Source organism: Symphalangus syndactylus, chromosome X, assembly GCF_028878055.3.
Source record: "Symphalangus syndactylus isolate Jambi chromosome X, NHGRI_mSymSyn1-v2.1_pri, whole genome shotgun sequence".
Lineage (NCBI taxonomy): Eukaryota > Metazoa > Chordata > Mammalia > Primates > Hylobatidae > Symphalangus > Symphalangus syndactylus.
Window position 1 is genome coordinate 51,346,357 of NC_072447.2, and position 27,809 is coordinate 51,374,165.

The window sequence follows — 27,809 nt, forward strand, 5'->3', positions numbered from 1 at the left end:
TGTATGCTTCATGAAGTTCTCATGCTGTGTTTTTCAGCTCCATCAGGTCATTTATTTTCTTCTCTAAACTGGTTATTCTAGTGAGCAGTTCCTATAACCTTTTATCAAGGTTCTTAGCTTCCTTGCACTGGGCTAGGACATGCTCCTTTAGCTTAGAGGAGTTTGTTATTTCCCACCTTTTGAAGCCTACTTCTGTCAATTCGTCAAACTCATTCTCTGTCCAGCTTTGTTCTCTTGCTGGTGAGGAATTGTGATTCTTTGGAGGAGAAGAGGTGTTCAGTTTTTGGACTTTTCAGCCTTTTTGCTGTGGTTTTTCCTCATCTTCGTGGATTTATCTACCTTTTGTCTTTGATGTTCATGCCCTTTGTATGGGGTTTTTGCATGGGCATCCTTTTTGTTGATGTTGGTGCTATTGCTTTCTGTTTGTTAGGTTTCCTTCCAACACTCAGGCCCCTTTTCTGCAGGTCTGCTGGAATTTGCTAGAGGTCCACTCTAGACCCTGTTTGCCTGGGTATCACCAGTGGAGTCTGCAGAACAGCAAAGATTGCTGCCTGTTTCTTCCTCTGGAAGCTTCATCCCAGTGAGGCACCCACCAGATGCCATCTGGAGCTCTCCTGTATGAGGTGCCTGTTGACCCCTGCTGGGAGGTGTCTCCCAGTCAGGAGGCACGGGGATCGGGGACCCACTTGAGGAGGCAGTCTGTCCCTTAGCAGAGCTTGAGCACTGTGCTGGGAGATCTGTTCTCTTCAGAGCCGACAGGCAAGAATGTTTAAGTCTGCTGAAGCTGCGCCCACACCTGCCCCTTCCACCAGGTGCTCTGTCCGAGGGAGATGGGAATTTTATCTATAAGTCCCTGACTGGGGCTGCTGCCTTTCTTTCAGAGATGCCTTGCCCAAAGAGGAGGAATCTAGAGAGGCAGTCTGGCTATAGTGGCTTTGCCGTGCTCTAGTGGGTTCTGTACCCAGTTCGAATTTCCAGGCAGCTTTGTTTACACTGTGAGTGGAAAACTGCCTACTAAAGCCTCAGTAATGGCAGACTCCCCTCCCACCACCAAGCTGGAGTGTCCCAGGTCAACCCAGACTGTTGTGCTGGCTGTGAGAATTTCAAGCCAGTAGATGTCAGCTTGTTGGGCCCCGTGGGGGTGGGATCCACTGAGCAAGACTGCTTGGATCCCTGGCTTCAGCCCCCTTTCCGGGGGAGTGAACAGTTCTGTCTTACTGCTGTTCCAGGCACCACTGGGTTACAAAAAAAGAATTCCTGCAGCTAGCTTGGTGTCTGCCCAAACGGCTGCCCAATTTTGTGCTAGAAACCCAGGGCCCTGGTGGTGTAGGGACCTGAGGAAATCTCCTTGTCGGTGGGTTGCGAAGGCCATGGGAAGAGCATAGTATCTGGGCCAGATAGCACTGTCCCTCATGGCACAGTCCCTCATGGCTTCCCTTGGCTAGGGGAAGGAGTTCCCCAACCTCTTGCACTTCCTGAGTGAGGTGATGCCCCACCCTGCTTCTGCTCACCCACCGTGGGCTGCACCCACTGTCTAACCAGTCCCAATGAGATGAACCGGGTACCTCAGTTGGAAATGCAGAAATCAACCCCCTTCTGTGCTGGTCTCACTGGGAGCTGCAGACTAGAACTGTTCCTACTTGGCCATCTTGCCTGGTGATCCAAAATCATCTTTTCAACAAAACTATTTCTTCTCTCAGCTGTACTTTGTTAACATGTTAAAAATACCCTTGGTAATTTACCTGTGCATTTATAACTAACTATGATGGTTCTCAGTCTTTGTTGCTTATTAGAATCACCTGGGCAATTTAAAAAATATTCATTGCTCAGAACACACCCCCAACACGTTAAATCAGAATTTACGTGGGTGGAATCCAGGCCTCAGTAGTTTGTAAAGCTTCCCAGGTGGTTCAAATGTGCATCCTGTACTGAGAACCAGTGAACTAGAGTTTTATTATTCAAAGTGTGGTCCATGGACTGGAAGAATCAGTATCACTCAGAAATGTGTCAGAAGTACAAAATCAGGCCTCATTCCAAATCTAGTAAATAAGAATCTGCATTTAAACAACATTTGCAGGTGATCTACATGCATGTTAAAGGTTGAGAAGCGTTATTCTAGAGTGCTCAAATGAATCATTGGGGTTAATAAGATCAAGGTCATAAGTGTTACCTTTGTTCCAACCTCTGTTTTGCTGTGTTTGAGGCAGATAGTCATGGGCATTTGTGTTTAATGGTTTCTGATTCTAAGGCCATGGTTGTGGATAGTCTTTTGTGTCCAAGGTAGATGCATGTTTGTAATGATCTCCCAAAGGCAAGGGATGATTCTGTTTCTTGTTAAGAGTTCCTCACTACCCCAGGAAATCAGTTCATTAATAATATTGATTACTCTGACACCATTTATGAACCTCATTCCACGAGACCCTTCACAATCAGATTCTACTTACTTCAGTCACATTGCCGCAAAATCCCATGGTCTTTCACAAATCTATGTTGATTCATATTACACAGTGCTGGGCACAAAGAGAGCCCTCAATAAATATTAGCTAGCTATCATTATTTCTGCCTTGAAATGGGAAAACTTCTCAGCTGTAATATCTTTTTCCCTCCTTCCTCACCTAGAAAATGCAAATTCAGCATTCAAAAACTGACCCTGCGTAGCTCACCCTAAGTGCCCTCAGGTGAAGGTCCATCCTGTATGCCACCTCCTCTGATTAGAATTAATCTGCTGTGGGTGCTGCAGCCCCTCCTACTCTGGGCGCTCCTTCAGAAGAGGGACCAGATGTCCTTGAACATCTAGTACTCCTAAGCCCTCCATAAATATGTATATAATGGATCAATAATTGAAACCAAAAATCATCTCCCCACATGGAGATTGGCCATGTACATGGCAGAGTTTCTACTCAGGCAAAATAGAAAACCACTAGAAAGCATCTGGTTTTGAAAATGGAGTTATGAGATGCATTTTTTATGAGGCAGTTACTGTTTAAAGGAAAAATTTTAAATAATGCATTCTGTAAATTCCTGAACTATAGTCTTTACTGCATCTATATGGCTTCCAAGGAAAATTCCATATTACAAGAATTGGACCTTTATTGTTTAATGCATTAATTTATTCATTCACTTATTACTCAACAGTAAATCACTTTAAATATCTATTCTAAAGAATTATATGTTTTGGGAGGGTGGAGCCAAGATGGCCGAATAGGAACAGCTCCTGTCTACAGCTCCCAGCTTGAGCGACACAGAAGACGGGTGATTTCTGCATTTCTGTTTGAGGTACCGGTTTCATCTCACTAGGGAGTACCAAACAGTGGGTGCAGGACAGTCGGTGAAGCGCACTGCGCACGAGCCGAAGCAGGGTGAGGCATTGCCTCACTCGGGAAGCGCAAGGGGTCAGGGAGTTCCCTTTCCTAGTCAAAGAAAGGAGTAACAGACGGCACCTGGAAAATTGGGTCAGTCCCACCCTAATACTGTGCTTTTCCAACGGGCCTGGAAAACGGCACACTAGGAGATTGTGTCCCGCACCTGGCTTGGAGGGTCCTATGCCCACAGAGTCTCGCTGATTGCTAGCACAGCAGTCTGAGATCAAACTGCAAGGCTGCAGCGAGGCTGGGGGAGGGGCGCCCGCCATTGCCCAGGCTTGCTTAGGTAAACAAAGCAGCCAGGAAGCTCGAACTGGGTGGAGCCCACCACAGCTCAAGGAGGCCTGCCTGCCTCTGTAGGCTCCACCTCTGCGGGCAGGGCAGAGACAAACAAAAATTCAGCAGGAACCTCTGCAGACTTAAATGTTCCTGTCTGACTGGCAGCTTTGAAGAGAGTAGTGGTTCTCCCAGCACGCAGCTGGAGATCTGAGAACAGACAGACTGCCTCCTAAAGTGGGTCCCTGATCCTCGAGCAGCCTAACTGGGAGACACCCCCCAGTAGGGACAGACTGACACCTCGCTCGGCCAGGTACTCCTCTGAGACAAAACTTACAGAGGAACTATCAGACAGCTGAATTTGTGGTCTCACGAAAATCCGCTGTTCTGCAGCCACCACTGCTGACACCCAGCCAAACAGGGTCTGGAGTGGACCTCTAGTAAACTCCAACAGACCTGCAGCTGAGGGTCCTGTCTGGTAGAAGGAAAACTAACAAACAGAAAGGACATCCACACCAAAAACCCATCTGTACATCACCATCATCAAAGACCAAAAGTAGATAAAACCACAAAGATGGGGAAAAAACAGAGCAGAAAAACTGGAAACTCTAAAAAGCAGAGCACCTCTCCTCCTCCAAAGGAACGCAGTTCCTCACCAGCAATGGAACAAAGCTGGACGGAGAATGACTTTGACGAGTTGAGAGAAGAAGGCTTCAGACGTTCAAACTACTCCGAGCTACGGGAGGAAGTTCAAAACAATAGCAAAGAAGTTAAAAACTTTGAAAAAAAATCAGACGAATGGATAACTAGAATAACCAATGGAGAGAAGGGCTTAAAGGAGCTGATGGAGCTGAAAGCCAAGTATCGAGAACTACGTGAAGATTGCAGAAGCCTCGGTAGCCGATGCGATCAACTGGAAGAAAGGGTATCACTGATGGAAGATGAAAGGAATGAAATGAAGCAAGAAGGGAAGTTTAGAGAAAAACGAATAAAAAGAAACGAACAAAGCCTCCAAGAAATTTGGGACTATGTGAAAAGACCAAACCTACGTCTGATTGGTGTACCTGAAAATGATGCGGAGAATGGAACCAAGTTGGAAAACACTCTGCAAGGTCAGGTTACCCACAAAGGGAAGCCCATCAGACTAACAGCTGATCTCTCAGCAGAAACGCTACAAGCCAGAAGAGAGTGGGGGCCAATATTCAACATTCTTAAAGAAAAGAATTTTCAACCCAGAATTTCATATCCAGCCAAACTAAGCTTCATAAGTGAAGGAGAAATAAAATACTTTACAGACAAGCAAACGCTGAGTGATTTTGCCACCACCAGGCCTGTCCTAAAAGAGCTCCTGAAGGAAGCACTACACATGGAAAGGAACAACCGGTACCAGCCCCTGCAAAAACATGCCAAATTGTAAAGACAATCGAGGATAGGAAGAAACTGCATCAATTAACGAGCAAAATAACCAACTAACATCACAATGACAGGATCAGATTCACACATAACAATATTAACTTTAAATGTAAATGGGCTAAATGCTCCAATTAAAAGACACAGACTGGCAAACTGGATAAGGAGTCAGGACCCATCAGTGTGCTGTATTCAGGAAACCCATCTCACGTGCAGAGACACACATAGACGCAAAATAAAGGGATGGAGGAAGATCTATCAAGCAAATGGAAAACAAAAAAAGGCAGGGGTTGCAATCCTAGTCTCTGATAAAATAGACTTTAAACCAACAAAGATCAAAAGAGACAAAGAAGGCCATTACATAATGGTAAAGGGATCAATTCAACAAGAAGAGCTAACTATCCTAAATATATATGCACCCAACACAGGAGCACCCAGATTCATAAAGCAAGTCCTGAGTGACCTACAAAGGGACTTAAACTCCCACACAATAATAATGGGAGATTTTAACACCCCACTGTCAACATTAGACAGATCAACGAGACAGAAAGTTAACAAGGATATCCAGGAATTGAACTCAGCTTTGCACAAAGTGGACCTAATAGACATCTACAGAACTCTCCACCCCAAATCAACAGAATATACATTTTTTTCAGCACCACACCACACCTATTCCAAAATTGACCACATAGTTGGAAGTAAAGCACTCCTCAGCAAATGTAAAAGAACAGAAATTATAACAAACTGTCTCTCAGACCACAGTGCAATCAAACTAAAACTCAGGATTAAGAAACTCACTCAAAACCACTCAACTACATGGAAACTGAACAACCTGCTCCTGAATGACTATTGGGTACATAATGAAATGAAGGCAGAAATAAAGATGTTCTTTGAAACCAACGAGAACAAAGACACAACATTCCAGAATCTCTGGGACACATTCAAAGCAGTGTGTAGAGGGAAATTTATAGCACTAAATGCCCACAAGAGAAAGCAGGAAAGATCTAAAATTGACACGCTAACATCACAATTAAAAGAACTAGAGAAGCAAGAGCAAACACATTCAAAAGCTAGCAGAAGGCAAGAAATAACTAAGATCAGAGCAGAACTAAAGGAAATAGAGACACAAAAAACCCTTCAAAAAATCAATGAATCCAGGAGCTGGTTTTTTGAAAAGATCAGCAAAACTGATAGACCGCTAGCAAGACTAATAAAGAAGAAAAGAGAGAAGAATCAGATAGATACAATAAAAAATTATAAAGGGGATATCACCACTGATCCCACAGAAATATAAACTACCATCAGAGAATACTATAAACACCTCTACACAAATAAACTAGAAAATCTAGAAGAAATGGATAAATTCCTCGACACATACACCCTCCCAAGACTAAACCAGGAAGAAGTTGAATCTCTGAATAGACCAATAACAGGCTCTGAAATTGATGCAATAATTAATAGCTTACCAACCAAAAAAAGTCCATGACCAGACGGATTCACAGCCGAATTCTACCAGAGGTACAAGGAGGACCTGGTACCATTCTTTCTGAAACTATTCCAATCAACAGAAAAAGAGGGAATGCTCCCTAACTCATTTTATGAGGCCAGCATCATCCTGATACCAAAGCCTGGCAGAGACACAACAAAAAAAAGAGAATTTTAGACCAATATCCCTAATGAACATCGATGCAAAAATCCTCAATCAAATACTGGCAAACCGAATCCAGCAGTACATCAAAAAGCTTATCCACCATGATCAAGTGGGCTTCATCCCTGGGATGCAAGGCTGGTTCAACATACACAAATCAATAAACCTAATCCAGCATATAAACAGAACCAAAGACAAAAACCACATGATTATCTCAATAGATGCAGAAAAGGCCTTTGACAAAATTAAACAGCCCTTCATGCTAAAAACTCTCAATAAATTAGGTATTGATGGGACGTATCTCAAAATAATAACAGCTATCTATGACAAACCCACAGCCAATATCATACTGAATGGGCAAAAACTGGAAGCATTCCCTTTGAAAACTGGCACAAGACAGGGATGCCCTCTCTCACCACTGCTATTCAACATAGTGTTGGAAGTTCTGGCCAGGGCAATCAGGCAGGAGAAGGAAATAAAGGGTATTCAATTAGGAAATGAGGAAGTCAAATTGTCCCTGTTTGCAGATGACATGACTGTATATCTAGAAAACCCCATTGTCTCAGCCCAAAATCTCCTTAACCTGATAAGCAACTTCAGCAAAGTCTCAGGATACAAAATCAATGTGCAAAAATCACAAGCATTCTTATACACTAATAACAGGCAAACAGAGAGCCAAATCATGAGTGAACTCCCATTCACAATTGCTTCAAAGAGAATAAAATACCTAGGAATCCAACTTACAAGGGATGTGAAGGACGTCCTCAAGGAGAACTACAAACTACTGCTCAATGAAATAAAAGAGGATACAAACAAATGGAAGAACATTCCATGCTCATGGGTAGGAAGAATCAATATCGTGAAAATGGCCATACTGCCCAAGGTAATTTATAGATTCAATGCCATCCCCATCAAGCTACCAATGACTTTCTTCTCAGAACTGGAAAAAACTACTTTAAAGTTCATATGGAACCAAAAAAGAGCCCACATTGCCAAGTCAATCTTAAGCAAAAAGAACAAAACTGGTGGCATCACGCTACCTGACTTCAAACTATACTACAAGGCTACAGTCACCAAAACAGCATGGTACTGGTACCAAAACAGAGATATAGACCAATGGAACAGAACAGAGCCCTCAGAAATAATGCCACATATCCACAACTATGTGATCTTTGACAAACCTGACAAAAACAAGAAATGGGGAAAGGATTCCCTATTTAATAAATGGTGCTGGGAAAACTGGCTAGCCATATGTAGAAAGCTGAAACTGGATCCCTTCCTTACACCTTATACAAAAAGTAATTCAAGATGGATTAAAGACTTACATGTTAGACCTGAAACCATAAAAACCCTAGAAGAAAACCTAGGCAATATCATTCAGGACATAGGCATGGGCAAGGACTTCATGTCTAAAACACCAAAAGCAATGGCAACAAAAGCCAAAATTGACAAATGGGATCTCATTAAACTAAAGAGCTTCTGCACAGCAAAAGAAACTACCATCAGAGTGAACAGGCAACCTACAGAATGGGAGAAAATTTTTGCAATCTACTCATCTGACAAAGGGCTAATATCCAGAATCTACAAAGAACTCAAACAAATTTACAAGAAAAAAACAAACAACCCCATCAACAATTGGGCGAAGGATACGAACAGACACTTCTCAAAAGAAGACATTTATGCAGCCAAAAGACACATGAAAAAATGCTCATCATCACTGGCCATCAGAGAAATGCAAATCAAAACCACAATGAGATACCACCTCACACCAGTTAGAATGGTGATCATTAAAAAGTCAGGAAACAACAGGTGCTGGAGAGGATGTGGAGAAATAGGAACACTTTTACACTGTTGGTGGGACTGTAAACTAGTTCAACCATTGTGGAAGTCAGTGTGGCGATTCCTCAAGGATATAGAACTAGAAATACCATTTGACCCAGCCATCTCATTACTGGGTATATACCCAAAGGATTATAAATCATGCAGCTATAAAGACAAATGCACATGTATATTTATTGTGGCACTATTTACAATAGCAAAGACTTGGAACCAACCCCAATGTCCATCAATGATAGACTGGATTAAGAAAATGTGGCACATATACACCATGGAATACTATGCAGCCATAAAAAAGGATGAGTTCATGTCCTTTGTAGGGACACGGATGAAGCTGGAAACCATCATTCTCAGCAAACTATCACAAGGTCAAAAAACCAAACACCGCATGTTCTCACTCATAGGTGGGAATTGAACAATGAGAACACATGGACACAGGAAGGGGAACATCACACACTGGGGCCTGTTGTGGGGTGGGGGGAGGGAGGAGCGATAGCATTAGGAGATATACCTAATGTAAATGACGAGTTAATGGGTGCAGCACACCAACATGGCACATGTATACATATGTAACAAACTTGCACATTGTGCACATATACCCTAAATCTTAAAGTATAATTAAAAAAAAAGAAGAAAAAAAAAGAAAGAAAGAATAAGGAAAACAAACAAACCAAAAACCTATGACTCTTTTCTAAGGAGAACCAACTTAGAAAAAGAGGAAGATGCAAGAGGTTAGGCGGTAAGCTGGCAGTGATAATCCACTTCGCAAAGCAACTACATACAGAATAATAATGATTTTGGACAAATGCTAACATTTATGCAGAGCTAGACATCAAGTTAAACCCTTTATAGGCATTATCCTAACCATGCTTCGAGAAAGATCCCATTGTCTTTACCAATTTACAGATGAGAGAACCAAGGCTTAGGAAGGTTAAATAACTTTCCCTAGGTCACACGGTGAGGCTTGGTGGAGCTGGAATTTGACATCAAGCCTCATTTCAATACCTCCACTCATTCATTGCTCAAAGGCTCATAGAATTCTCTGTTGTCAATAATCCTCTCAAATGTGACTTCAGCAAATATTTTTCTTGCTCCCATCCATACCTACCTAGCTGCTCTAATCGAATCACAGCAAACTACTTCAAATGGCCAAAAAACACTGAATTATTCTAGGTCTCCTTCTTTTGCAAGTGACAGACCCTTATTTAAGTAAAGGAAGGAATGTATTGGGTTCCATAATTGAATAGTCTTTCAGGGAAGGCCAGATGCAGGCATTTTAATAATGTCATTGGGTCACACTTTTTGTCATACTTTTTCTTTTTTCATTATAATTTTTGTTTTATTGGTTTATTTTATTTTTCTTTTTTATTCTAAGACATCTTGTTATAGCATGTCATACTTTTTTTATTACTCAGTTCTGCTTTCCTCTGTGTGGTTTAATCCTCAGCATGCTTTCTCCTTGCAGTCATAAGACAGCCAGAAGTAGCTGTAGGTATAATCCTTCTACATTAGCAATCTTAGCTTTCCCAATGGTTTTAGCCAAGAAAGCTCAGGATTGCTTCTCCTTGGGCAGACCTGGGATATATGTTCCCCCTTGGGGACATGGAAATGGTATAGCTTCTTTTAAACCACATGTTCTAGGAATGGGGAATGGTGGTTTCTCAAAATAAACTCAAGATGTTGCTGATAGTAGAAGACAATTAAAGCTGGGTGGTCAAGCTTCCTCATTCTGAAGTCTAGCTACATGCCTTTATCCGTACTATCCCTATATTAACCAATTTCCAAAGCTCACCTCTATCAACCTCCTTGTTGTTCTGAATTTTTAACCTTCAGGACATATTGTTAACATTTTATTGCTTTATTGTTTTTCCTTTTACATCATGAGACTGTAAAGCCACACTCAGGTTTTAAAACTGAATTAGCTATTTTCCTTCTTCTTTATGCCTCATATCTATTCCACTGCATGTATTCTTTGGCATGGTCGATAGTACCTTTGTTGGTCTAATTGTCCAGAGCAGAAACCAGCCATAATCTTTGACTTTTATCCCCCTTTACTCCCACATCCAGTTGCTCATAAAACCCTGTAAACCTGCTCGCTTCAGATCTCTTGACTTCTTCCAAGTCTCACCACCCTTCCTGTTATTGCCCTAGTCCAGATTTCCTCATTTCTTGATTATTCTACTTACCGCTATGACATATGGTCCTCCTTCAAATATGTTCTCTAATTTTTCAAGAAAACTCATCATTCTAAAGCACAGATATGATCCCACGACTCTCCTCTTCAGAACCTTTCAGCGATTCCCTGTTGTATGATTTCCATGGACCTTGGTTTCCTTATTGATAAAGGAAAGACATAAAGAGATGATCTCTTGGAGATGATCTCCAGCTCCATAATTCTGTTAATCCTTGCCAGCCTAAAGCAGTTAGCTCTGTTTAATCATTTGGTAATGGATTTGTCTACCTTTTGGATTATAGACTGAGACCTTGTTTTTTGCTGGTTATTGCCCCTTTCTGTATCTCAAGAGAATGCCGGGTCAAGTCCTGTCGAGGAGTCCTCGCATATTGAGAACAGCTGGCTAAGTGTGACCATGGCCATTCCAGAGTCATAATATGAATTATTTGGAAGATATCTGCTCTTTTAAGTACCACCTCTTGAATTCATGCAAATGTCTAAAAATTGTATATGAGAATTACTTTGACCTTACATGTTTGACATTGGAATTTCTTAAAATAAGGAGAACTGTGAACACACAAGTGAAAAAAAATAAGACAAAAAGCAGACGTGTTAATGCATTATCAACACTAGGCTATTATTAGGTTATTTAATAGCCATTGAACTATACCACCATAGGAATTTATCATCACTCTTTTCCTTCTACCCTTCTGAATGCTGGTGAAAACCTTAGAAATGACCACGTGTAGAAAGCTCTTAAACGTTTCCAGTTAAATAATTTACTCTACCTAAAGGAACATCTACATCCCCACTTGCCAATTTAATGTACCTTACACAGATACATTAGTTTACAGTGGAGGAATACCTGTTTTAGCAGTGTCCCATACAGCAATGTTATATTATAAGTCATTCAAATCACTCATCCATACACACACATTGTAATACCCAAAAGTATAATTGACATATACTTTCTTCATATCCACTAAGCTAGGGTGTGGACCATTGCTCGTTCTTGGCCAATGTGACCTAATCAAACTCAGCTGCCCCTCCTTCAGGTGGAGTGGCGAGTGCCAGTTTGCTTGCTTATTTCAGGTGGCTTTTAATTCTGGGATTACATGTGTACTGGCGATCATGATTAGCCTATAATGGCTAACAAAGTGCCCTAAATTGATAAAACTGGAAGTTGAGGGAAAAAAAGACAATAAAGAGAATCAAATCCTATGTTAGAATGCACATTTCTGTGGCTGCTTTTGGCAGAGGTGTATAATCAAGCAACTGGTCAGGAAATTATTCTAGTGGAGTGATGATATTACAATAAATAACGCTGCATGCAAATTAAGTATAGAACAATTAGAGGTGGGGCTTCAACGAACCCTAATACTTCACCCTACCCTGTATCCATACCCTTTGTCATGCAACTTTGACATTCAACAAAAACACCTTATATTTCCTCATGTGATTTGCCAATAGACTAAGGCAGAAAAGAGTGTGCGGTCCTGAGACTAGACCCTCAGAAGTCTTGCATGTCTCTGCTTTTGCTTTAGCCCCTCTGCCATTGCCATGCAAGCACGCTGGGGTTGGCCAGCTAAAAGACAGCAAAACTCAGCCATGGATGGAAAGAAAATTTTGACGTTATGAAGAGCATCACAGACATCAATAAATATCTACTGAGCACATATAATGTGTCAGGCATTGATCTAGATGCCAAGCATACAAGAGGAAACAACACAGACAAAATTTCCTGTTATTATGGGGGTTAAATTTTAGTGGAGAGAGATAGATGGCAAACAAAACAAATAAGTAAAATATATAGTCATTAGATACTAATGGTTGGTGGAAAGGTAGTAACTTTAATAAGTTGGAGAAAACCTCATTGAGAGAGAGGTGAAGAGGCAAGCCATGAGGTAATTTTTTGAAGAGTATTCCAAGGACAGAAAAATGCAAAGGAAAGAGCAGAATTAGGGAAAAGTTTCCAATTATGCTGTTAATCTAATAAAATAGGGATGAGTCACCACAGAGGATATGCTATAAGGAATGAAGAAAGCACTATTCAGTTATCTCAAGCATTTCTAGGATGCACCCTTTGAGCAAAACTTTGGAAAACTTTTTGAAAGCATTTCTAGGATGCATTATCCCATAAAATGTATTAAATCTTAATTGGTAAGGTTTGACAGTTACACAATTACTGATTTTTTTCATATTCACCCATAGAGAGCAATAATTTGCATAAGAGAAACCCTGATTTTAATACTCTCTTTTCTGGATAGTTTTGCATAATTTTTATGCGATTTCCTTGATGAACCCAATAATACTCTCTTCCATCCATAGTTTTGCATAATCTGCATAATAAGGACATACTGAAGAAGAACTGGGAACTGAGCAATTCAGCAAGATCACAGAAACATGTGTTGGGAGCTGCCTGTCAGCAAATGCTGCTAGAAATTCTGTGACTATCAGGACAAATCTTGCAGATAATGGTAAAATAAATGGCCTTGGCAAGATTTTGTATAGACTGCATATTTCTTGTGGGGTCATCACTACTTTTAAAGAATCCAACTGGAATTGTTATTTCAGAACACAATGTTTTGGGTGCCTGCATACTTCTCTGTCTTCCAGACTTCTCTAAAATATTTATCTTCCTAACTGCTCATTGCCCTGTTGAGTGTAGACTATTGATTAGAGGGGACTTCCAGAGCATTGGATTATGGGAAGCTAGCAGGACATTCCAGTTACCTTGCTCCATAACACATTATCCTAAAACTTCGAGGCTTATAACAACTACATTTTTGTTTGTAATTTTTTGGGTCAGGAATTCTGGAAAGATTTGGGATGGTGGTAATCTGAAGGCTTGACTGGGGTAGATATTTCCAAAGCGGTTCACTCACATAGCTGTCAGTTGATGCTGTCCTCGGGCTGTCAATCCAAGCACTTCCAGGTGACCTCTTCATGTTGTCTGGGCTTCCTCCAAATAAGGCAGCTTCAGGGTAGTCAGATTCCTACAAGACAGCCAAGGCTCCAAATGTGAGTGCTGCAACATTTATGATGGAAGCTGCATTACTTTTTCTAATTTAGCCTTGGATGTCATACAGTGTTATTTCCATCACATTCTATTTGTTACAAATGAGGTATCAGCCCACCCAGAATTCAGAAGAGGTTACATGTACCTCCCTCCTGATGAGAGGAACGTCAAGGTCACATTGATTGTAGAGGAACATGTGGCATAGGAGATATTGTTGTGGCCATATTTGAAAAATATAAGCTGCCACACAGGGTTAATTAGCAAAAGTAGAATGTGTGAAGGCCCTGAATTCAAGGTAAAGTATAGAGGTCACCATATCTTGTAGAGAAACAGACAAGAGCAAAAACTGCAGAATGTTTACATTCTTGTGCTCACAAGAGGAAAAGGGTCTAAGAATATAGAAGGAGTTTAGACATGTCAGGTTAAGGTTTCAAAAAAGGCCTCACTCTGTATTCTACACTTCAGGGTACCTTAAGTCCCTCATGGTACTCTCATGGTAATTCATTCATTATTTCATAAACTTTTAGTAAATATCTACTACAAGGATTAGTGATAATAGTAGCAGTAGTAGTAGTAGTAGCAGTAGTAGTAGTAGTAGTAGTAGTATAGTCAGAGAGTATTCTAGGCTCTTGCATATCAGTAAATAAATGCAAGAAAAAGCCCTGCCCTCATGGAGGGTATATTCTAGTGGAGTAATCACATTAAAATAAATAATGCTGCATGCAAATTAAGCATAGGACAATTAGAGGTGGGGTTTCAAAAAACCCTAACACTTCACTCTACCCTGTATCCATACGCTTTGTCATGCAACTTTGAAGTTCAACAAAAACACTTTATATTTCCTCATGTAATTTGCCAATAGACTAAGGCAGAAAAGAGTGTGTGGTCCCAAGACTAGACCCTCAGAAGTCTAGACCCCACCTCCAGACACCTGAATGAGCCCAGCCAAGATCCCAGATGCATAAACATTACACTTACTGTCATATGCTATAAGATTTTGTGATTGCTTTTTATACAGCATTTTGGGGCAATAGACAGATGACACAACTGGGAAAAAGCGGAAGAGCTCGTTTTCTTGGAGACGTGTTTACACACAGTTCTATTTTGAAGCCAGTTAACAGATCCCTGTTGTTGTTGCTGGCGCTACCTCTAGGCTAGAGTGTTTGGAAGAATAATCAGAGTCAGAATTAATAGAGTTGCCTCTAGATTCATGACAAGGGTGAGTGAGGTGTGGAGGAATGAAGTGGAATAAGGCTTCATTTCTGCCGGTAAAGGCTTTATGTTTCCTTGTCTGAGGGGACAAAAATCACCTCTAATGCCTGTTATGGTTGAGGGATGAGGAAGGAAGTCTCAAGGAGAAACTCAACATTCCTGTTGCTTCTTTGATGCCTTTTCTTCCTTTAACATATCAAGCTCCCTGCCTAAAAGTGGACTTTTATCATTATTATTATTATTAAAAATAAACCTGTTTTGGCAGCATCAAAGGGGGACGATGGCCATACTGTCCTTGAACTATGTGGATGTGTCCCTCCTGGCAATCATGTTGGCAAACTAAGGTTCTTTCCCAGACTACATTAAGTAAGCGTGGAGGGGCAGGGTATTTAATTTCTGCTTCCCAATCACGGTGACATTTAACACTTCTGAGGAAAAAAAAAAATGCCTCCACACTGGCCTTCAAGTAAGTGGAGTAGTTACTTTCCCCACAAAGTATCAGAAACTGTTCTATGAGCCACTTACTCCTTTATGTCTTGCACAGTCCCTATCAAAAGTGAAATACTCCTGGGAGACGTGACCTCTTCAGTCTTCAAGAGTCAACACTTTGGGAAAGGCAGAATTATTTCAAACAGCTGAGCACAAGAAAGGCAACTAGCTTGTGTAATTGTTCATTTTCTGTTTTTTCCTATTGAATTGTAAGCTACAAGGGGTCTAGGACCATGTCTATCTTATTCATCCATCTATTTCCAGGTTTCAAGACACATAGAAGACCTTCCATAATGCCCTTGGGAAAAAAGCATGGGAACAAACATGGGAAAGAAGGGAGGGAAGGGGGAGATAAAAAGCCTAATTAAATTCTCACAGAGTATTTATCCTAATATTAACTAATGACCTCAAGATATGTATTGAGCTTTTACTATGCACACATGGCAGGAGGGGAGTGCCCCTTCCTTGCCTTAACCTGGTGTGGTTCTTTGAGTTTTTACTCCTGTATACTCAAAGAAAACAATAAAAAAACCAAAGCTGGGAAAAAAGTTCCTGTATGGGGTATTTCACCGTTTTAATGCTTTAAACATGATGTGCTCAAATGCCCCAGCCTTTGGGATTGAAACATTCATAATGAGAACTCCGAAGCGACCAAGGTGAAATACAAACTTCAAAGAAGGCGCCCAGTTTTCTCTTGCTACTCTAGCCTAGTTCAGTGGCTCCTCAAACTTTAATGTGCATGCGAATCACCTGGGAATCTTGCTGAATATTCAGATTTGGATTCAATACGTCTGCAGCGAAGCCTGAGATGCTGCGTTTTTAACATGATCCTGGGTGATGTTGATACTTCTAACCCATGGACCACACTTTGAGTACACAAGGGACCGGAGATCCTTACCTCTACCACCAGGTGTGTGTATGCTGAGTTCCAGCGTTCCAGATCAGTGCCTCGCACGTCCTCGGCCTTCCGCCAGGAGGGGAGGAGACGGGGGCGGAGCGGGAGGAGTGGCGCGGGCTCCGCGTGGGTCCTGCCAGAGATCACCTCGGCCCCTTGGAGAGGCAGCCAAGCTGCGGCGGCGCAGGAGGGGGCGGGTTCAGCGAGGGCGCGGCCTCTGAGGGGGGGCGCACGACACGCATCCCCCGCGATCGCCCGGGCCACTCGGGAGCCTCGCGGCAGCCCGGCGCCCCACTTGGCCATCCGCTCCTTGCCCGCCTCCTCTTGTCACCTCCCGTCTCATCCTTCTCGCTCCTTCCCCGCCGCATACACCGCCATCCAAGTGCCTCAGAGAGCCGGAGGTGGTGTGCGGGGCTGCAGGGCACGACTTCAAGCGGTCCTCAGCTCCGCACTAGGGGGCACGGGCAACAGCATGGATACCAAGCGATGCTTCGCCAATCGCTTCGATGACTACCAGGGCAGCCTGCTGGCGGGCCAGTGTGAGGAGGCGGTGGCGCCCTTGGTCACCGCCACCATCGAGCGCATCCTCCAGGAGCTTCCCCCACTCGGGGGCGGCGCGGAGGCCCGAGGGGCGACGGCCGGGGCTAGCGGCTGCCAGGGGGGGCTTTATGGCGGCGTGGCCGGAGTGGCGTATATGCTCTACCACGTCTCGCAGAGCCCGCTTTTCGCCACGGCCCGGGAACGCTACCTGCGCTCGGCTAAGCGCCTCATCGACGCGTGCGCCCGCGCTGAGGAGTGGGGCGAACCGGACGCCGACACCCGCGCTGCCTTCCTGCTCGGGGGCGCAGGCGTGTACGCCGTGGCCACGCTCGTATACCACGCCCTGGGCCGGTCCGACTACGTGCAGCCGCTGGGCAAGTTCCGGGCTCTGTGTGCCGTCTGCGCGCCGGTCTCCTTCCTGGAGTGCGGCTCCGACGAGCTGTTTGTGGGCCGCGCGGGCTACCTGTGTGCGGCGCTGGTGCTCAAGCAGAAACTCGCCGAGGAGGTAAGAGGTAGCCCCGGCCGCGGGAGGGCGCTCGCCGCCTGCCCGGCCTCCCTTCCGGACTCCGTGGCTAGGGCAGCACTGCCCCGGGTTGCTCTCCATGTCTTTGTTACTCTTGGTGTGGTGCTAGCATTTCTTCAGTCTCTTGAGGTTTATCTCCTGCTTTTGTCTGTCTTCTTTCCTGTCGTTTTCAGTCTCTCATTTGTTGAGGTTCGGCGTCTCTGCGCTTTGTTCGTGTTTTTACGTGGCATCACTCCAGATGCCTGTTAGCTTTCTGGGGGATGACAGTGTGGCCCTTTCAAGTAAGATGAAAACCTCAGAAATGGAAGGGATTTCCTTTCCTTTGACTCTGCTGTCAAAAGCTGAGGCACCCTCGAATGTTAGAGTGCTAGAAAGTAATGGAACTTTTCGGGGCCGATGTGGAGGTAAGTTGCTTCTGGAGCCCTGGGTCTGTAACCAAGAATAACTGCTCAGCTGTGGGTCTGATGTGTTTACTGTCTTGCTTACTATTCAGTTCGACCCATGGCTCTTATTAAATGCATATCTGATAGGAGTGTCCCCTTTAAAAATACATAAATGTAGACGGAAACGTACCCGAAAATGTACCCCATTGTGGTTGAATGTGCATTATTTCACTTAAAAATATTTGCTTAGGATGGGCAAGACCACAGCTTTCTTGACAGGGCAGCTTTTCTTGATGAATAACTTTACAATGGCTCCTAAAAGTGGATTGGTTTTCACATACATATTTTTTCCTGAACTCACTTTGAAATCAGCATGTGGTTATTAGAGGAGAATATACCAGTTCCTGTGGAGTAGGAAAAAGAACAAAACTCTGAAGGATCACAGTGACTAGAACTGAGAGAAAGGCACTTTCATTCATAATCCACTGGAGCCAAGTATTGTTCTAGGGAGGAAGTGACACATTTAACTTGGCTTTATTTAGGTGAGAAAGGCGTTTGAAGAAAAATTAAAGGTATATAGAATGTTTTAAAAGAGTAATTAACTTAGATCACCTCTACAGAGGCAGACAGGTTTTTTTTTTAATAGCAGGTGAGGTTGATTCAAGTGAGAAAAAAGATTACTAAAGAATGTGCACTGTGTTAGCTGGGCAACAAAGGTCTATGTCACAAAGTTGTCTTGAAATAGTTTGCTTTGCTTCTGAGTCACTGTTAACTGCCAGAAGTTTTTCAAATGCCCTTCCAGTTGTAGAAAACCTTTTAGAAGGCCACAGAGATATTTACATATCATTTGCATTGCATTTGCATCTGCTCCCCTCACCTTGTAGTCTGGCAGCAGGCGATTTTCAAATTTTTTTTTTCCAATTGTTTTCCTTAATCTTGCGTCTTCCTCTTTCCATGCCTTGAGACCTTTTTTCCAGAATGGAATGGGAAGAGTGTGTGACCACCAGGTCATATAGGTGGAAGCAGACCAGAAGGACTCTGCCCAAAAACTGGTGGTTCAGGCCAATCTGCAACACTGATCCACAAAGACATTTATTAAGACCTCTCTTCTGCCCTCCAGCCAAACCAGATCTTTTTTTTTTTTTTTAACTAATCGAGTTGAGGTGCTTTGGCCCCTGCTCCCAGGAGATGGAACAAGCTTCAAGGATAGCAAAAAAAAAAAAAACCCCAACAACAACAACCACAACAACAAAAACAGGTTGTTTTTGCTGAGCCTGAGCAAACCAGTTAGTTCCAGTGCCAGCTGCAGCTGTGGCAATTCAGGACTTTCTGGCTTGAAAGGTGTAGGGCAGGGGCTAAGCACGCCAGGCTGGAAGTCCTTTGAGGGGAAAGTACAAGTTTTATACACCATCCCCACCCCGCAAGTCATAGCCAGCACATGGCTTTGCCCTCAGTAGGTGATCCATAAACCTTGATTAGATTGAATTGCAAATTTGTGTCATTTCTCTATAAATAATCTCTCAGTATGTCTTGGGTTTCTTCCCCTCCGATGTCATTTATATTCACATTCCTCTGGCAATTCCCTCAGTTATCGCTCTAATTTAGATCCTCCCCACATTACTGGGGACATCTTTGCCACGTAATAAATAGTTGAATGAATGAATCACCATATATTGGGATTGGTGCAATATACTTTGAGCTAGAATCTTCCACTCAAGCCGTTCCATCTACCTCTAAGAAACGAATATTTCAAAAGACACTTTTCATCATGTTATTTCCCTGCTCAACATACTGCAGTGGCTCCCTATTACTTTTTCTCCAGTGGCTTGTCATCTCACAAAGTTATGATTCTTAAAAATAGCCGAGAAGGCCCCACATGATCTAGCCTCCTACACAACCTACTCTACTCCTTGCTCATTCTTCTTCAACCACACTGGCCAACTTACTGTTTTAGTTACTTTCCTGTCTCAGGCTGTTTGTTCTTACAGTTCTTTCTACTTGGAACACTCCCTCTAGATATTTATAGCTAGATCTCTGACCTTGTATAGGCATATATATATATATATATATATATATATATATATAAAATTTTTTTTTGAGACAGGGTCTCACTCTGTCACCCAGGCTGGAGTGCAGTGGTGCAACCATGGCTCACTGTAGCCTCGACCTCCTGGGCTCAGGTGATCCTCCTACCTCAGCCTCCCAAGTAGATGACACCACAGGCATGCGCCACCACACCCGGCTAATTTTTCGTATTTTTTGTAGAGACAGAGTTCCACCATGTTGCCTATGCTGTTCTGGAACTCCTGGGCTCAAGTGATCTGCCCACCTCAGTCTCCTAAAGTGCTGGGATGACAGTCATGAGCCACTGTGCCTGGCCTTGTATAGGTCTTTACTTCCTCACTGAGGCCTTTCCTGACTACCCTGTTTAAAATTGCAACCCCACCCTCAACTTATCCCCCTTTTGTGATTTGTTTTACTTAAATTGTTTATTTATGTCTTCGCTGATTAGAACGTAAGCTCCATAAGGGTAGACATTTTTGGTTTCATTGATGTTCGTTGCCAAGACTGCCTGACACATTTTTAGATGCCCAGCTTTGTCTGTGTTCGCAAATATCACTCAATTTTAGTGGTGTCCCATTTATCAATATTTTCCTTTATGGTGGTAGTTTTGGTGTCATGTTTAAAGAAATCCTTTCCTACTGCCAAAGTTTCAGTAAATATTTGTTAAATGAATGAATGAATGAGTTATAATTTCTTCCAATTATTTTTCTGGGCTCAACCAATAAAGCAGTGCTTCTTAAACTTTAATGTGCTTAGGAATCACCTGCAGATCTTGTAGAGCTGCAAGTTCCTGGGTGATCCTGATATTGCGGGTCCATAGAGCATGCTTTGAATAGCAAGGCAATACTGTGCTGCATAGGTTTTGGCATTATACCTGCCGCCTCTATTAAGGCATACTATAAGACACCATTCTATGAAGCTTGATATGTTTATTTAAAAGGTCTGTAGTTTAGAATGCTGATTACTATATTCTACATTTCCCTCTAAAGACCCACAAGAGGAATTGCTCCAGGTTGTAGAGACAGTAATAGTTGTGTGACTCCTGGCAATTGATTGAATTTTAAAAATCTTCAAAATATGTCATGTAACTGATTCTATTTCTCACTTTGTGTTGGCTACTAGGGAGTGTATGGCTAGAATTGTGGTCCATATAAGCTAGCATACCGTACCTTTGCAGATCTATATTTATGTGTAGACGTTTCCCCTGGGTTTATCTAATTTGTTTCTTCCTTAGTTTACCCTTTTCTAGGTTCTTTTCTTTTTATTTGATTTTGTTGTTTGTATTTATGTTTACAAGGTTCAGATATAAGAAAAAGATGTATGTGTATGTGGCAAGAGACAGGAATCCCTCTCTCCAGGCATGTATTTTCACTTAACTTGGCCTTCCTGGAGTAGCTCCAAGGATTTCTTAGGCAGATATCCTTGAGCAATGGGGCACTGAAGTCTCAAGAAATCATGCCATAAAAACTTCTATTGGGCCCATTCGGCTTTCCACTGATTGGTGGAAATGTAGCGGACAATGGCAGAGGGATTTGGGGGAGACCTAGGATCTCAGTTAAAATAATACTTCTGCCACTGAGTGATCTTGGACAGAGTCTCGCTCTTTCCCCCAGGCTGGAGTGCAGTGCGTGCGATCTGGGCTCACTGCAAGCTCCGCCTCCCGGGTTCACGCCATTCTCCTGCCTCAGCCTCCCAAGTAGCTGGGACTACAGGCGCCTGCCACCGTGCCCGGCCAATTTTTTGTATTTTTAGTAGAGACGGGGTTTCACGGTGTTTGCCAGGATGGTCTCGATCTCCTGACCTCGTGATCCACCCGCCGCGGCCTCCCAAAGTGGGAAAAATATTTTAACATTGTTGAGCCTCAATTTCCTCACCTGTAAATTGATTAATAAGAGCTTCTTTGTTGACTTGTTCTGGTTTTCATTCGTTCATTCATTCAGTAAACGTCAGGTTTCTACATGGTGTGAGGCAACTTACTAGATGCTTGGGTTCAATAGTGAACAAAAAATATAACTGTTGGTGAAGAAAAAAATAACATCAGTCATTTTAGATAAGTGTGCTTAAGGATGTAATCAGGAACTAACTGAGGACAGGTGGGAAAGGGGAGGGCTGCTGTTTGTTAGGAAAGCTTCTCTGTGGAGGCAACGTCCTGGCTTATCACTAGAGCATGGGAACCAAGTGGCTGCTCTAAGAACAGGCATTCCAGGCAGAGGGCAAGAGCCCCTAAGGTAGGAAATGACTTGGACATTTCAAAGAAATAGAAGGAGGCTAGCATGGCTGGAGCAGAGAGAGAGCAGGGGATAGAGGAGTTTGAAACCATGGAAGGAGACATGAGCAGGGTAAAATCAGATCCTGGAGGCCCAAGTTAGTCAAAGTTAGGAGTCTGCATTTGTTTCGTGTTTGAAGGAGGAAATATCTTGATCTGACTTACCTTTTAGAAAGATCGCCCTGGTTTTCTGTATTAAGAGTGGATTGACAATATTAAGACTGATAACAAGGGGGACTGGTTATGGGGGTCTAAACCCCTTTTGTGCCAAGGACTCCTTGTCAGTCTGGGGAAACCTACAGGACCTCTTCTTAGAATAATATTTTTAAATGCATAAAATAAAACACACAGAATTACAAAGGAAGTCAATTATATTGCAACCATGTTACCAAAACATTTTTAAAATGCGTGAGCAGTAGCATATGTGCTCCTTTATTAACACATTAAATAAGATTTTACAGAAGGCTAAAGGATGATGATACTTTTGAAACAGTGATGAGAGTCAATGATATTTTGAGATACCCTCCACAGCTGCAGTGTGGTATGCATATATCTGTGATTTCTATAGGTGACAAAGTCACAAGTACAACTAGTGGTTTGTTGTTTACATTTGTAATGAAATGCTAAATTGTTTAAGTAAGGTGGGAAACATGTAGATGTGATTTTATTTCCCCAGCCAAAGGAGACTGGTTTGGAAGTTGCTGTGATGGCCAGTCCTAGATAAAGTACCTAGCACAATGCTTGGCACATAGTAGCTGCTAAATGGAATCAATGGTAGCCTTTTTCGCTACTACTAACAGAAAACCTAAGGTAATTCTGAATATCAGATAGGAAATGATACTCAATATGACGTATCTATCTTCCTGCTGTGATATGAAAACAACAACAACAACAACAACAAATTATTGCAAAGTTGTGAATTGGGTCTTTGGCTCATTTCTAAGGCAGGTGGTTGGCAGCTGTATAAGGGGCAATGCTTTTAGCTGTAAATAACAAAATGCCCAATAAAAAGTCATCTAAATAATGAGAACATTTATTACCTCACTTAGCAAGGAGTGGAAAACTAGGCCACTCCAGGATTGTTTCAGCAACTCAGGAGAGTTATCAGAATCCAAGCTCTTTCCAGCCATTTTCTCTGCTGTTCTCAGTGTTTGAGCTGTTTCACCTTTCAGTGTTGTAAGATGGCTGCTGTCATTGCAAACATCGTATTCCCCTAACTGAAGTAGTGAGGGAAGGTCTGAGGCTTTTTTTCCCCTGCATCTTTTTCTAAAGTCATGTAGAACATTCTGTCCTAGAAGAATTTCCCTCTGACTCATTGCCCAGCACTTGATCATTAGCCAGTTCTAGTTTCAGGGAGGCTGGGAAGGCTAGTGTTTTTATTTTTAACCTTGATCATTGACAGGTACCGACATGAAAAAAGGGAGAAGGAAATGGTTGTTGGTTGGTTACCAAAGCATCTGCCATTTGGTGTCCCTTGACAAGGTCTGTCTTGTGACCTCCTTTATCCATTCGCTTTTCATCTCTTTGGTGTTTCTCTTCCCTTTTCCAGGTCACCTCCATGTGTCATGACACCTGTAAGGTATCTGGTTTTTGCTGTCAGCTAGCTGCCAATTAAATAAAACCTAAGATATTAACTATTAATTAAGATTTAAACTAGTAAAGTTTGGGGAATATATTTTATGGCAGCAACTGCGTTTTTCCTACCTTTTTTTAAAAATTATTTCTCTCATCAAAGATATAAAACAAAATGAGTTTTTAAATTATTTATTAAAAATTTGTTTTAGGCTGGGCACGGTGGCTCATGCCTGTAATCCCAGCACTTTGGGAGGCTGAGGCGGGCAGATCACATGAGATCAGGAGTTCGAGACCAGCCTGGACAACATAGTGAAACCCTGTCTCTACTAAAAATACAAAAATTAGCTGGGCATGGTGGTAGGTGCCTGTAATCCTAGCTACTCAGGAGGCTGAGGCAGGAGAATCACTTGAACCCGGGAGGCGGAGGTTGCAGTGAGCCGAGATTGCACCACTACACTCCAGCCCGGGCGACAGAATGAGACTCCGTCTCCAAAAAAAAAAAATATTTTAAAAGTTAACATTTTTTTCTTTTTTTAGAACAGTCTATTCCATAAAATACCTGTATTTTATCCACTTATACAAATTATCACATTATACATATATTATACAGCTTGCTTTCTTGCTTAATGTACATTGGACATCTTTGCATATTGTATAGAGAAATGTAACATTCTTTATACTGGTTCCATTTAATGGTTATACTATGACCCTTATTGATGGACATTTAGGTTGATTCCAGTTTTTTCTCCTTTTTTTGCTATCACAAATAGTGCCATAAGTAATATACATGCATATACATATACAGTAGTCCCGCCGTATCTGCCAGGGATATGTTCCAAGACCGCCAGCGGATGCCTGGAAGCGTGGATAGTACCAAACGCTATATATACTGCTTTTCTGATCTGATACCTGAGACACTTACTAAGTGACCAAGGGGCAGGTGGTTTACAGAGTAGATATGCTGGAAAAAGGGATGATTCATGTCCCAGGTGGGAAGGAGAATGATGTCCCCAAATTTTATCACACTACTCAAAATGGCATGAAATTTAAAACTTATGAATTGTTTATTTCTGGAATTTTCCAGATAGTAGTTTTGGACCCCAGATGTCTGCTGGTAACTGAAACCACAGAAAGTAAAACCTTGGATAAAAGAGGACTGCTGTAAAATGCATATATACATATATAATGTATACATGTAATATATATGTGTGTATATGTATATATCTTTTCATATATGTATTTTTGCCTACTTTTGCAAGTATCTATGTAGGCTAAATTTTTAAAACACAATTGCTGGGTCAAAGTTTACCAATATTTTTTATTTGATAGAGGATTATCAAATTGCCGTCCAAAAATGTTCTACTAATTTCTATTCTCTCCACCAGCATTTGGGAGTGCCTGTGTTCTCACTGGGTTTCATCAGAGTTTTTAATACATGCTAAACTGACGAGTAGAAAATTAGGATGGAGGTTTCCAGGGTAGAAACTGAGTCCCCTTATTGTTTCTTTCAACTTTTACCAAACAAAATGCATGTGTAGGATTTCATTCAGTCTTTGGATTTGAGCGGTTCCCATTTTTTAGGCAGGTGTGTGTTTCATACTGCCTAAGTAAACCCTGAAGTTTGGCTTGAAATGGCAGCAGGATTGGGCAAGCTGGATTTTTGTAGGCTGGGTTCAATTCCTAATTGCCTGATTACAGATCTACCAGGAAGCAGGCACTTCTAGGGGCTACGGCTTAGACCCTTTGTTATCCATGACCCAGAACCCAGTGAATGCTAAAATGCAGTGATGTAATAAGGACTAATGATGACTGATCACTTATTTCCACACACTGTTGTAAGTTTTTTTCATGTATCATGTCACTTTTCAAAATGTACCTGTGTAATTTTGTTTGTTAAAATTTTTTATTTTTAATTCACAATCATTGTATATATTTATGGGGTACAATGTAATGTTTTGATACATGTGTACATTGTGGAATGAGCAAATCAGGCTAATTAACATATCCATCACCTGGCATACTTATCATTTATTTGTGGTGAGAACATTTAAAATCCACTTTTAGCAACTTTGAAGTATAGAATACATTATTATTAACTATAGTCACCTTGCTGTGAAGAAGATCATCATAACTTATTCCTCCTGTGTAACTGAAACTTTGTACCCTTTTACCAACTTCTCCCCTTTCCCTCCCCATTTCCCCCCACCCACCTCCAGCTTCTGGCAATTACCATTCTACTCTCACCTTTTATGAATTTGACTTTTTGAGGTTTTACATATATGTCACATAATACTACCAACAACTTTATAACATGGGCACCATTATTATCTCCATCATATCCAGTAGGGAAACTGAGGAACAGAGAGGTCGAGAAACTTGTTCCAGATCACACAGCTAGTCAGTGGCAGAGATGGGGTTCCATCTTCCCCAGGCTGGTTGCCAAATCTGTGATTTCAGTTGGTGATCCTCATATTTTAATGTGCATACAAACCCCAGGGATCTTGTTAAAAATCAGCTTTTAGCTCAGTGAGTCTGGAGTGTGGCTCATGATTCTGCATCTCTACTGAGCTTCAGGTGATGCCACTCTTGCTGGTTTATGGAGCAAACTTGAGCACAACACTCTGAATTACAATTTTTTCCCCAATTTTATAGGGTTGCCTGTCAACAAATGTAACTGCTCCTGCAAACTTCATGATTTTCATCATTTTTTCTTGTACTGAGGATGACTTCTTCCATAGGTGCGAGAATACCAGCTCTCTGGTTTGTGGGTTATACTGAAGGAAAGAATCACTTCATGCTGCATCTCCTTGTAGGTTTAAGGGATATGTTGACATCTATTGAATGAATGAGCAGATGCATGGATTTCTTTTTCCTAATAGATGTAATTTTTCACTGTATACAGCAAGTTTTTCAAATTCCTTTAAAGGCCCAAACAAATCACATCCCAGTAATTTTAAATTATTTCATGATAATTCAAGAGACACCTTATTACATCATTCCCAAACAGAAAACATGAGCCTGATAATCATGATACCAAGCCTATTTTAGAGTCATTCCATTGATTTTACCTGTTTGACGTAAAGTAGTGCTTCTCTTCCAACTCTAAATTAATTTAAACTTAAAATGATCAGACATCTTCCTTTTTATTTTCTAATCACAATGATTTAACAGACCTACTCAAAATAATTTAGAAAACTTTAGATACATTCTATTTATATCTTTTCATCTGTTAATATACATTCCACTAAAACCCAAATTTATTATTTGTATTATAATTTTTTTATTATACTGTAAGTTCTAGGGTACATGTGCACACTGTGCAGGTTTGTTACATATGTATACACGTGCCATGTTGGTGTGCTGCACCCATTAACTCGTCATTTACATTAGGTATATCTCCTAATGCTATCCCTCCCCCCTCCCCCCACCCCACAACAGGCCCCAGTGTATGATGTTCCCCTTCCTGTGTCCAAGTGTTCTCATTGTTCAGTTCCCACCTATGAGTGAGAACATGCGGTGTTTGGTTTTCTGTCCTTGCGATAGTTTGCTGAGAATGATGGTTTCCAGCTTCATCCATGTCCCTACAGAGGACATGAACTCATCCTTTTTTATGGCTGCATAGTATTCCATGGTGTATATGTGCCATATTTTCTTAATCCAGTCTATCATTGGTGGACATTTGGGTTGGTTCCAAGTCTTTGCTATTGTGAATAGTGCCGCAATAAACATACGTGTGCATGTGTCTTTATAGTAGCATGACTTATAATCCTTTGGGTGTATACCCAGTAATGGGATGGCTGGATCAAATGGTATTTCTAGTTCTAGATCCCTGAGGAATCGCCACACTGACTTCCACAATGGTTGAACTAGTTTACAGTCCTACCAACAGTGTAAAAGTGTTCCTATTTCTCCACATCCTCTCCAGCACCTGTTGTTTCCTGACTTTTTAATGATGGCCATTCTAACTGGTGTGAGATGGTATCTCATTGTGGTTTTGATTTGCATTTCTCTGATGGCCAGTGATGACAAGCATTTTTTCATGTGTCTATTGGCTGCATAAATGTCTTCTTTTGAGAAGTGTCTGTTCATATCCTTCGCCCACTTGTTGATGAGGTTGTTTTTTTTTTTCTTGTAAATT

General features: G+C 41.8%; 2 protein-coding genes across 7 annotated transcripts in view; one reads left to right on the forward strand and one right to left on the reverse strand.

Moving 5' to 3' along the window:
* LOC134736052 (uncharacterized) overlaps positions 1-16,623 on the reverse strand; it is a 38,965-nt gene extending 22,342 nt beyond the window's left edge. For 3 of the 5 annotated variants that reach the window (XM_063635229.1, XM_063635230.1, XM_063635231.1), the window contains exons 1-2: positions 16,324-16,623; positions 13,591-13,701 (exon numbers count right to left, since the gene is read on the reverse strand). In XM_063635229.1, coding sequence (XP_063491299.1) covers positions 13,591-13,701; positions 16,324-16,623 — 411 coding nt within the window. Of the gene's footprint in view, positions 1-9,274; positions 10,866-13,590; positions 13,734-16,323 lie in introns of those variants that run through there. The other 2 variants (XM_063635232.1, XR_010119756.1) reach the window with 2 other exon arrangements.
* The window catches only part of LANCL3 (LanC like family member 3), a 101,126-nt gene continuing 89,778 nt past the window's right edge, over positions 16,462-27,809 (forward strand). Inside the window, exon 1 of one of the 2 annotated variants that reach the window (XM_055267574.2) lies at positions 16,462-17,365. In XM_055267574.2, the coding sequence (XP_055123549.1) occupies positions 16,793-17,365 (573 nt within the window). In that variant the 5' untranslated portion in view covers positions 16,462-16,792. The remainder of the gene's footprint in view (positions 17,366-27,809) is intronic. The other variant, XM_055267575.1, reaches the window with a different exon arrangement.